The sequence below is a fragment of the Ammospiza nelsoni genome, chromosome 9, assembly GCF_027579445.1.
Source record: "Ammospiza nelsoni isolate bAmmNel1 chromosome 9, bAmmNel1.pri, whole genome shotgun sequence".
Lineage (NCBI taxonomy): Eukaryota > Metazoa > Chordata > Aves > Passeriformes > Passerellidae > Ammospiza > Ammospiza nelsoni.
In genome coordinates this window covers 7,105,953-7,118,043 of record NC_080641.1, presented here as the reverse complement: position 1 = coordinate 7,118,043, position 12,091 = coordinate 7,105,953, and the positions used below count along the sequence as shown (strand labels likewise).

The 12,091-nt window shown below is 47.0% G+C and overlaps 1 protein-coding gene across 1 annotated transcript; it reads left to right on the top strand.

The window, feature by feature from the left end:
- Nucleotides 1–2,137: 2,137 nt before the first annotated feature.
- FMO1 (flavin containing dimethylaniline monoxygenase 1) lies at nucleotides 2,138–11,776 on the top strand. Its single transcript, XM_059478344.1, has 9 exons — nucleotides 2,138–2,185; nucleotides 4,329–4,483; nucleotides 5,330–5,518; nucleotides 6,231–6,393; nucleotides 6,732–6,874; nucleotides 7,961–8,160; nucleotides 8,633–8,988; nucleotides 9,546–9,618; nucleotides 10,776–11,776. The coding sequence occupies exons 2-9, from the start codon at nucleotides 4,358–4,360 to the stop codon at nucleotides 11,116–11,118; spliced, it is 1,593 nt and encodes a 530-aa protein (XP_059334327.1). The 5' UTR covers nucleotides 2,138–2,185; nucleotides 4,329–4,357; the 3' UTR covers nucleotides 11,119–11,776.
- The last annotated feature ends 315 nt before the right edge of the window (nucleotides 11,777–12,091 follow it).

The window sequence follows — 12,091 nt, the reverse complement described above, 5'->3', positions numbered from 1 at the left end:
AGATCAAAATCCAGGCTCCAAGAAATGGGGGGGAAATACATTTTTATTTTTCCAGCAGCAGCTTCTTCCCTCACTCTGTGCATGGCCTTGTGCTGCAGCTCTGCAGCAAGCAGGGGAGGCAGCTTTGGGGCAATAATGGCAATTAAAGCCCCTAAAGGACAGTGAGGGAGGCAGTGAGAGCTTTGGAGAGGGGACAATGAAGTTCTTCAGTGATGAGCCCAGAGCTCCCATCCCACCAGGTGCTGAACAGCTGCCTTGCTCTGAGACTGGCATAACAAGAAACTCCACTTTTGTTTTCCTTTTTCTGTTCCCCCTTCAGCATGGCACATGCCCAGAAGCTGCTGAAAGAAACCTAGAAAACAGCAAAGTGGGCTGTGCTGAGACTTGTTTGTGCAGAGATTTGCCCCTCCTTGGCCTGAAGTGTCATTTTAAACAGAAATTGTAAAACTGGTGCCAGAGTTTCCCAGAGAAGGTGAGTTTCTCAGAGAAGGTGAATTTCCCATCTGATTCAGACTGAATGGATATATTTAGTTTCTCCTTCCTCCTGCTTTAAGGATTAAAAAGGCTGTTTCAGAGCCCAGGTTTGTGCCACAGTGCTGGACAGCTTTGCTTCTCAAGGGGTTCACCAGTGGACCGGCACATGAGGATCCCATTCCTGGTTCAGGCACATGAATTTCCCATTCCTGGTTCTCATCCTCAGCCACTGGATATTCACTGCTCCTCGCTCCTCCTGAGCTGTGCCAGGGCTGCCATGCCCAGCAGAGGTGAGGAAAGGAGCAAGAATGCCTCTCTGCTTTCTGACAAGGCCTTTGCAGTGCCCTGGGCATGTGTGTGCATAATTGCAGTAATTGCTCTCTGCTATCTCATCTCCATCTCCTCTGAGACGTTCTGCACACCTGGCCCAGACCCTGGCCTGGGATATTTGTGGAGGGGAACACCACAGCCCTAAGGCAGATGATTGAGGTTTTGGAGGTATTTCTACCCTAAACTCACATGGTATCACTCCCTGCTGGCAGCAGCTGCAGCAAAGCCACCTGGTCCCATTTCTGCACCAGCAGCTCCTCCTTGCCAAAAACAACTTGTTCCTTCAGAAAGCTTCCCTGAGCTGCCCTCCTGAAAGCACTAACACCATTCCTGGACTGCTGCCATGGCATCCCTCTGAGTGCAAGTCACTTGAACCCCTGCTGAGGAATTCAAGAAAAGCAGAAGCACATCAAGAACAGAGTATTTGCCTTAGTGGATTCCTGACTCTTTTTCTGCTGAGTGCTGGTGAGCATCTTTGCAGGAGCAAGGTCCTGTGCACCCGGGAAGGGTCCAGTTTTTGGTAAAAACATCCCTCAGCAAATCAAACACAAATGACACAAATTCTTTGTCTTTTTCTAAACACTGCTTTTCCTAAAGACCCAGTCCTCCATCAACTGCCTCTCCATGGCTTCTGCATTCTCCATGCCCAGCTGGATTCATTTGCAGTGATTTCATACTTTCTCCCCAGCCACCCTTAAAAATATTGAATATCTGACCATCCAAAGCCTCTCTTATAATTTCCATGATCACTTACTCCTGGGAGACACCTGGATGGGCTCTATGTCCTGCACTGACGTTTCAGCCCTGATATATTAATTATATTATATTATATTATGTTATGTTATATTATATTATATTATATTATATTATATTATATTATATTATATTATATTATATTATATTATATTATATTATATTATATTATATTATATTATATTATATTATATTATATTATATTATATTATATTATATTATATTATATTATATTATATTATATTATATTATATTATATTATATTATATATTATCCTGTTTGTCTGCACCTTCAGCCCCTTTTTGGCAAATGAAAACACTTGGCAAATGAAAACATGGGGCAAGTAAAAACATGTGGCAAGTGAAAACATGTCCCAGCTGGAGCTGCCTCCTCACCCATGGGTGCCCCTGGAGCACAGCTGGATCACCCCACTCCCTTCAGGGAGCCACATCTGGGCTGTGCAGGGACAGCAGGACACTGCAGCCACTCCTCCCCCAGCAGTTGTGTAATTCTCTGGCAGTGCCTGCCCTCCCTGCCCCTGCCCAGCTCCACGTCTGGCTATAAATCCCAGCAAGAGGGACCCTCCATTCCCACAGCAGAGGTGACACTGAGCTGCCTGGGGCTGGAGGTAAGTGCTCCAGAGGGGTGAGAAGCCTTTCCTTCCCTCCCTGTGCCACACCTGGGCGCTTCTGAGTCTGGCTGCTTGCAGGGTTAGTGTGGAAAGTGTGGCAGGATTGGTATTTGTTGGTGCTGTTTGTAACTTCTCCTCGAGAAGGCAGGGAATCAAATAGCAAATGTAGCTGGGAGGTGTTTGTGATATAAGTTAGTTCCCACCATGCAAAAAAAAAAAAAAAAAAAAAAAAAGCTCCCAAATAGTTAACAGTGAGCAGCTCTTGCTAGTGCTTTGTTGATTTACAAAGGGAAAAGTCCAGGTTTTATTCCAACCTGGCAAAGCAGAGTATTCACTGGGTGTTGCTTTATGACTGAAAGTTGAAATAATTCTGGAGAATTTGGTGGGCTTTAGAAAATACTGTGTCCAACCCCATTTTTTTTACTGAAGACTGTGGGGTTTTTTTTTCCTTTTTCCTGATGATTACACCACCCTCTGTGTGTGGTGGGAACTGAAAGCCCTTCTCAGGCTACCCCAGTGACATCCTGCCATGCTGAGTGAATCACTCACCTGAGCGGGGGGCTCCATCCAACCCTGGGGTCACACCACAGATGGCAGCAGCACCCCCAGGACACCTGGGTGGGGGTCCTGCCTCTGGAATTGTCCAGCCCAAGCCACAGAACCTGGCCTTCATCCCTTCTTTTATTCCCTGACACTGCCAGGGATTAGGATCCACCGTCCCCACTGGGAGTTTTGTAGGGCTGGATGCCAACCCAGGGGCTGTTGCCTTTCAAGCCCTACAAGGGACACAAAATCATCCTCAACCCAAGGTGTGCCACACCTGCAGCCCCTCTGTCACCCCAATGGCCATGTCAAAGCCAGCCACCAGGGACAGGACCCTGCCAGAGAGGCACAAACTGAACAGCTCCAGTGCATTTCTTATATTTGTCTTCTGAGAGAGGCAGGGGCAGATATCCAAAGATAAAATACAGTGCATTTTCAATTACAGTGAATTTTTATTTTTTTTTAATTCTGTGAGAGGCAGGGGCAGATATCCAAAGATAAAATACAAATATTTGCTAGTCTGATAAGGCAGGATAGTTTAAACCCAGCTTGTAAATACAAACTGGCAGCGAATTGTGGCTCAACTACATTCTTTCAAAGCCAGTTTTCCAGGGCAGCTGCAGGGGTTTGGAAGCAGCCCAGGGAGCACGCTGTAAAAGTGGAGAGGTTTTTTAAAATAAAGGGGAAAAAAGAGAAAATGATTAATTAAGACATTTAATCTAACTTGTAAACAAAGAGTGCTGGGAAATGAAATGGGGTTTGAGGGCAGCCCAGGGAGCACACTGTAAAAGTGGAGAGATTTTTAAAAAATAAAGGGGAAAAAAGAGAAAATGATTAATTGAGACATTTAATCTAACTTGTAGACAAACAACCCAGAATGCTGGGGAATGGAACGGGGTTTGGGGAAAGAGAAATTGGGAAAGCAGATAGAGAAGTTCCCTATGGGGGGGCATGCCAGGAGCTGCCCCCTGAGAGTGTGATGATCATCTTGTGAAAAAGGCCAATCACTTGCTTTTAAAATTTTAAAAATGTAATAGTAATAAAATGGTTATTAAAATAGTAATACAATTAGAGTAACAATAATTTGGACAATTTGAATTAGGACAATATGAGACAATAGAGTCAAAGAATTATGGATGTCTGGGTACCTTTTTCTGGGCAGCACGAGAGGATTAACTTTTAAAAGCAACAGCCTGTTGCATATTCATACACCTCATCCATGATGCATAAATTCCATTCAAACACAGGATTCTGTCTGGCCAGTGTCAGCTTCTTCCTCTGAATCCTGACGGTGTCTTCAAGGCAGGAAGAAGTTCATTTCTTCTGATAATGGAGCAATAAATTCTTTTTCTCTGAAAGATTCAGGTGTCCTGTGGCTGCTATCTCATTGCAAGCCCTTTCTTTAGAAAAAGTATCCTACATAGCATCGTTTCTATTTTAACAATTTTTATAACCTAAAACTATATTTAACACGCTACTTAAGAAAATTAGTACAGCATTACTTTCTAACACAACACATATAATATTCATTTTAATATTTGCGACAAGGTAATCATAAAATACATGCAATTTTCACAATCTGTGGGGTTTTTTCCAGCTCCTGGGAGCCCAGCAGAGCCCGCAGGGATGCGAGTGGCCGTGGTGGGCGCGGGGGTCAGCGGGCTGGCAGCCACCAAATGCTGCCTGGACGAGGGGCTGGAGCCCACCTGCTTTGAGCAGAGCCAGGACATCGGAGGGGTCTGGCGCTACACGGTGAGCCAGGGGACATGTCCTCCTCCCTGCCACTGAGAGGTGGGGACACACCACACACACACACATTTCTGCAGTAACAGCAATGGCTTCTTCTTTATTGCAAGTTGTTCTCAAGTTTTATACCCCTAAAGTCATTAGTTACATCAAACCAGCTCGTTATATTCATTGGACAAAGTGATAGCTTATTGTATTTTATTGGTACCAAGCATGATTATATGATATGATATTATATTATATTACATTACATTACACTATATAATATCATATTATGTTATATTATACTACATTATACTACACTAGAATTTTACTATAGAAAGAGAAGAATACAGACAGAAGGCTTAACAAGAATGAATATTAAAAATTTGTGACTGACTCCTCAGAGTCTGACACAGCTGGCCATGATTGGTCATTAAGTAAAAACAATTCACATGGAACCAATCAAAGATGGTCCTGCTGGTAAACAATGTCCAGAGCACATTCCAAAGCAGCCAAACACAGGAGAAGCAATCAGATAATTATTGTTTTCATTTTTCATTTGTTTCTGAGTCTTCTCATCTTCCCAGGAGAAGAAATTCTGGGAAAGGGGATTTTTCACAAAATATGACAGTGACATCTCTTCTGTTAGCTCAGTTGTTTGGCCTGCAGACCAGCTGCTAAGCCCATCCTCACCTCCCCTGGCAGCTGCAGCTTTGCAGGGTTATGGGGTGGCTGTGAAGGGCTGTGAGGATTTGCTGGGTGCTGAGCCGCACCCCTGAGGCCAGGGCAGCAGGAGGACAGTGCCCAGGGCAGCAGGGGGACAGTCCCCAGCCTGGGCACGGGGCTGATGCACCCGGGGTGCCGTGGCAGGAGCACATCGAGGCCGGCCGGCCCAGCCTGTACCCATCAGTGATCAGCAACACCTCCAAGGAGATGTCTGCCTTCTCCGATTTCCCCTTCCCCGAGCACTTCCCCGTGTTCCTGCCCAATGCCCTGCTCCTGGACTACCTCCGGCGCTACACCGAGCACTTCGGCCTGAGAGAGCACATCAGATTTGGGGTGAGTGATGGGTGCCCTGCCCTGCCCTGCTCCCCACCCACCCTGGGTGCCCGTGGGCACTTGTGGTATTTTCGGGGTTCCCCATTGGAGGAGGAATTGATGAACCTGACTCCATGTTCTTAGAAGGCTGATATATTATATTATATTATATTATATTATATTATATTATATTATATTATATTATATTATATTATATTATATCATATCATATCATATCATATCATATCATACTTTTATAATATTTTGTTATATTGTTTCTATTTTATCATATTATTATAATTTTTATATTTTATTATATTTTATAATATCGTATTATATTACTTTATTATATTTTATTATATTATATTTTTATTCTATCATATTAGTAAATGCTATACTAAACTATGCCAAAGAATGGAGAAAGGATACAACCAGAAGGCTACAAAGAATGATAATGAAAACTCGTGACCCCTTCCACAGTCCCGACACAGCCTGATCGTGATTGGTCATTAAGTTAAAACAATTCACGTGAAACCAATGAAACAAGCACCTGTTGGATAAACAATCTCCAAACCACATTCCAAAGCAGCAAAACACAGGAGAAGCAAATGAGATAATATTGTTTTCCTTTTTCTCTGAGGCTTCTCAGCTTCCCAGGAGAGAAATCCTGGCAAAAGGATTTTCCCAGAAAATATGATGGTGACAGTGACTTTTCTTCACTCCCACGTTTCAGAGCACCGTTGTCAGCATCCGGAAGCACCCTGACTTTGCCACCACGGGCCAGTGGAATGTGGTCACAGAGGCAGGAGGGAAGCAGACATCACACGTCTTTGATGCTGTTATGGTTTGCAGCGGCAATTTCTCGGAGCCATCCCTCCCCCTGCAGTGTTTTCCTGGTATGGTATACAAGGAAATGTTGTTACCTGCTTCAGGGACTGGGGAGGGAAGATTTAGGGGTTGTTCAGGGAAAATTTCCTTTCTTTTCTTGCTTCTGCTTTCCAAACCTACTGGCATTGACAGCAATACTGTCCTGTGCTTCAGCAGCTTTGTCTTTGAGACCCTATTTTGGAGACGAAGCATCAATTAATTCTGGAGGGCTGGACCTCCGAGACCCTGGTGGCCAGAGATTGCACATCCTTGCTCCTGCCATCTGGATTGCTTTTTAACACTAGTTCTCCCAACAAAATCCACAACTGCTTGAGTGCTTCAGAGCTCTGTTTCTTTTTCCCCCGAGGCATCGAGAGGTTCCGAGGGCAGTACTTCCACAGCAGGCAGTACAAGCATCCTGACGTGTTCCAGGGCAAGCGTGTCCTCATGGTGGGCATGGGCAACTCGGGAGTGGACATTGCCGTGGAGGCCAGCCGGGTCGCTGCAAAGGTGCCACCACCCTGCCACCCCAGGCCTCTGGGGACAGGGACACTGGGGACTGTGGTTATTAATTGTTGGGGTGTCATTGTGGGTTTCAGGATGAGGTGGGAGATGAGAATCGACTCCAAGTTCTCAGAAGGCTGATTTATTATTATATATTATATTATATTATTTGAAAATTATATACTAAAACTATTGTGAAGGTGCCATCTGTGACCGTATTCACAGGGTTCTTGGATGAGGGAAGAGACGAGGATCTGACTCCATGTTTCAGAAGGCTTCATTTATTTTATGATATATATTACATTAAAACTATACTAAAAGAATAGAAGAAAAGGATTTCATCAGAAGGCTAGCTAAGAATAGAATAACAAAGAAAGAACGATAACAAAGGTTTGTGGCTCAGGCTCTCTGTCCGAGCCAGCTGACTGTGATTGGCCATTAATTAGAAACAACCACATGAGACCAACCACAGATGCACCTGTTGCATTCCACAGCAGCAGATAACCATTGTTTACATTTTGTTCCTGAGGCCTCCCAGCTTCTCAGGAGGAAAAAATCCTAAGGAAAGGATTTTTCATAAAAGATGTCTGTGACAAACTATACTAAGGAAAGAGAAAGGAGACATCAGAAGGCTAGAAAAGAATGAATAATAAAAATTCAGAGAGTCCAACATAGCTGGCTGTGATTGGCCATTAATTAAAAACAATTCACATGTTGGGTAAGCAATTCTCCAAATCACATTCCAGAGCAGCAAAACATGGAGAACCTGAAGCTTCCCAGCTTCCCAGGAGAAAAAATCCTGGCGAAGGTATTTTTTCATAAAATATCACAGTAACAGGGGACAGTAGCTCAGTGTGCTGACATCACAAACAGTCTTTCTGAGCCTGAATTTTTTGGTCAAAAAGCTACCTTGAAAGCAAGCTGGTTTTGTTCTTGTCTCCTGTTTCACCTCCATCACCAGCAGCCAGAAGAAATTAAAGATGCTGTTGCTGCTTTTCCATTGCACAGCTGTCTGTGCTGTGCCCCTCTGAGTTTCTTTACAAAGGGAAAGCAGCAAATTCATCACCTGAAGCATTGGTTCTTCTCTTGCAGGTCATGATTAGCACCACTCGAGGAGCCTGGCTGCTCAGCCGTGTGTTTGAGCATGGCTACCCTTGGGATATGATTTTAAACACTCGCCTGATGAGCCTGATCAAAACCAACCTCCCCGGACCCCTTTCATGGTGGTTGCTTAATTATAAGGTGAACCAGTGGTTCAACCATGAAAACTATGGCCTTCAGCCAGAGAACAGGTACCTCTTGGTGGTCCCCATCCCATGCTGAAGGGCTTGTGGTGTGGGCAGGGGGAGATGTTCAGCAAGCAGCATCAACCAATGCCCAGACTGAGGTGATCTCCAGCGGGGAGGAGAAAATAAGCTGTAGCTCCCTTAAGTGGTGAAAGATTGGGCACGCTGGAAAAACCCAGGAAGGCCCAGAGGAGGGTCTGTGGGTAAGGAGGAGAAGGAAGGCTTAAAGCATGGATCAGTTCTGGAAAGAGATGGTTTGAAGAGTAAATGAGTGGAGGGAATAAGGCGGCAGGAGATGTCCATTAATCACTCACGCTGTGGGGCAGGGTGACATTGGTGACAATTGCTTGGAGGTGGGAGGCAGGGCTGTTTGCTCAGAGAAAACGACAGCAGGAGGTGTGAGCTGGTGGGAGGAGGAGCAGGGGAGCAGCAAGGCTTGTTTGTGGTGCCCCACTCTCAGAGCCCTGGCTCTCCACAGCTGGCTGGTGCGGGAGCCCGTGCTGAACGACGATCTCCCAAGCTACATCCTGACAGGCAGGATCACCATCAAGCCAGGTGTGAAGGAGTTCAAGGACAACTCAGTGGTTTTCCACAACTGCCCTGAGGAGGAGCCCATCGACATCGTTGTCTTCTGCACGGGCTACACCGTCTCCTTCCCCTTCCTGGAAGAATCCATCGTCAGGGTGGAGAACAAGCACGCGTCCCTCTACAAATACGTGTTCCCACCCCAGCTGCAGAAGCCCACCCTGGCTGTCCTTGGGCTGATTAAGCCCTTAGGAGCCATCATGCCCGTGGCAGAGATGCAGGCACGCTGGGTGAGCCGTGTCTTCAAAGGTAGGGGAGCAAATGTGAGCCCTCCTGTGCCCCAAAATGCAGCTCAGACAAAACTGGAAATGGTTTTCCCCTTCACCCAGGGAGATCCCAGAGCTAAAATGCTCAGAGTGGACAAGGGAGCTTTTCCCAGGCTCAGACTCCCCAAATTATTTCACTTCAGCTAAGCTACAGCAACATGAGTGAGGAAAGAAACCCACTGGTGTTTTTTGGGGGGGGGGGTTTAATAAAAATAGTAAGAATAACCTTGTGGAGGGCTGGGTCAGGACTGCTCCACAGAGATGAGAAGCTCTGGGGTTTCTCTTTGGGAGGATCCTCTCTGGGGCTTGCACTGCCCATCTGCCCCCACATCACCTGCCTGTGCCCCGACAGGACACATCTGTAAGAGCAGGAGGAGGTGCGGGTGAATTTGGAATACTGGTTTTGGGCAGGACTGCAGCACTGCCAAATAAACTGCCTGCAATGAGAGTTTCCTGCCCTCCCAGGGAAGCGATTCCCACATTTTGCATCACTTTCCCCCAGGAGTTAAACTCTGCAGAACACTCTCCTCTCTCTTCCAGGCCTGTGTCAGTTGCCTCCCCAGGCTGTCATGGAGAAAGAAGTAAATGAGAAGAAGAAAAACCAAATCCAATGGTAAGTCATTCCCCAGAGCCCCAAAGGTATTTTGGTGGATTGAAAAACCTCTGGAGTTTTTGGGGCTTTCACTCTGTGCCTGTTCCCTGCAGGCATGGCAGGGGAGAGGGGAGGATTCCTGGATCCAGCTTCCCCTTTACTCACTTGCAAAGAGCCAATGTAACCTTTGATTTAACACTGATATTTTGCCTGTTGGTGACAGCAAGAAATTAATTCAGGGTACTCAGGGCTATGGGAGTTGGGGAAGAATACCAGGATCCCCATGGACTGGGAGATAAAATAGAGAAATTAATGGTAATAAATGCAAAGTAATTCAGCTTGGGGGGGAAAAAACCAACCCATAACCAGCGAGGTGTACACACTGATTGTCTCATCTCACAGCATGGAGACCTGACTCACTGTGAACAGGCGTCTGAGCACACTGGTGTGTGGTTCACAGGCAGGCAAAAGGCTTAAAAGGTTTAGGGAATGAATGAGCCAATCCCAGGAAACTGGGTGATAGATAAATCCAAGGCTCAATTAGATAGCTATAGGAGAAAAGGTGTAGGAGAGTGAAGTACAGAATTGCACAGAATACAATACAAGGTGAAGTACAGAATACAGAATACAATACAATACAAGGCTGAGTGGATATGAGCTTTTGCAGACCTCTGAAGGTGGGACAAGAAGCTGTGAATTCTGCAGAGAAGGTGAACTGGAAGCAATTCTCCAAGCCACTGTGTATTCTTGCAATATTTGGAGGAAATGAACATGAGGGATACTAAAGGGTGCCACCTTCCTCATGCTGCATGTGACTTTTCTGCAAAAAGCAAAGGGATTTGGGTTGGAGGGGGTTTTTGTTTGCTTCCTCTGAAAAAGACTCCAAACTGGCTTGTCAAAGTCTGCTAACAAAGATTCACCAAGGGGAAGGGGAGGAGCAGGTGCAACTTGTGAGTGCGGAAGAGAAAGATTGACTGGAGCCAGCATCACTTCACAGGAGCTGTGTGGGGGCCAGGATTTGTGTCCCAGGCTCCCACTGCACCTACATCCAGTCCTTTCCCAGAGAACCCAGCTGCATTCCAGATGCAATAAGGATGCAGAGGATGCCCACCCCCGTTCCTCCAAGCCCTGCTGACACCAACCTTCCTCCTGCCTCTTTCTCCTCTCTGATCATTCAGGTTTGGCCTGACCTTTGACGAAGTGCTCAAAACCGAGTGGCTGGTCTACCTGGACACCCTGGCCTCCTTCATTGGTGCCAAGCCCAGTGTGCTGGGGCTGCTCTGCACAGACCCAAGGCTGGCTCTCACCATCTTCTTTGGGCCCTGCTCCCCGTACCAGTACAGGCTGGGGGGTCCTGGGCGCTGGCAGGGGGCACGGCAGGCCATCCTCACCCAGTGGGACCGCGTCCTGAAGCCCACCAGAACACGAGTCCCTGCTTGCTCCTCCAGCTCCTTCCTGTCCCTCCTGACTGTGGTGGGATTCCTTCTGCTCCTGGCTGCTGTGATTTTCGGTTTCCTATAGCTTTTTTGTTTGTTTATTGTTTGTTTGAGTTGTTTGGGTTTGTTTTGTCCTGAGGGATTTTATCTCAGGTCAGACAGCCCCACGGGACTGGGGAAAAGGATTTCAGTAGCTGGCAACAAACTTTCATCTGAAACCTGCAGCATAAACCTCCCTTTGTTCCAACCCAACCCCAAGCCCAGCTTTACAGGCCTCATTAACCAGGGATGGCAGCCTTGCCCAAGTGTATTTTGCCCCTCTGCTCCCCTGCCTGCTGCCAGAAGCAGAGCAGGGATTGATGCCACAATTGTGCCTGGATCACATGAGACAGGACTCAGAGAGGACGAGACCAGCAAAAGTGGTAGTGTGTCCCAGGAGCAAGAATTATCTGGGAAAATATTCCTGTGATTATCTATCACAGGAACTACCTGGGCTGTGTACACAGGTCAGGCTGTCCCCTTCTCCAAACCTAAACACTGTAACCCCAAAATCCCAGCTGGGGTTGAATTGGTACATCTTTCCAGTTGTCTGGGAAGATTCCAGGTTTGTCCCACAGGAGCCTGCGGGGCTGAGCACTCCTGCCTTTGCTTCCCTGCGTGCCCCCCCACTGGACAATCCTGAGGCTTTGTTTTGTGCGTGGAGAGACTTTAAATGAATAAAATCTCAGTGGCTGTGGCGGGAAGTGTGCTGCAGATGCCTCCCTGTGCTTTCCTTGTGTGCGTGGGGGGGAGAGCTGTGTCTGAGTGGGGCTGTGCCACCAATTGCTGTGGGCAGCTCACAAGGCTGGGGCTCTCAGGGCTCTCCCTGGCTGCCCAAAATGAAGCTGCACAGTGCTCCATGTCCCACATCCACGCTGTCTGCTAGCCAAGGGAGCATGTTCTGCTGTCTCCTGGGGATGCCAAGGGAACAAGAGCCCAGCACAGGCACCACAAAAGGATCAGCACAGCCCCACGCTGCTGCCTGGGCTGGAGCAGGGACGAGTTACAGCGTGGGAGTC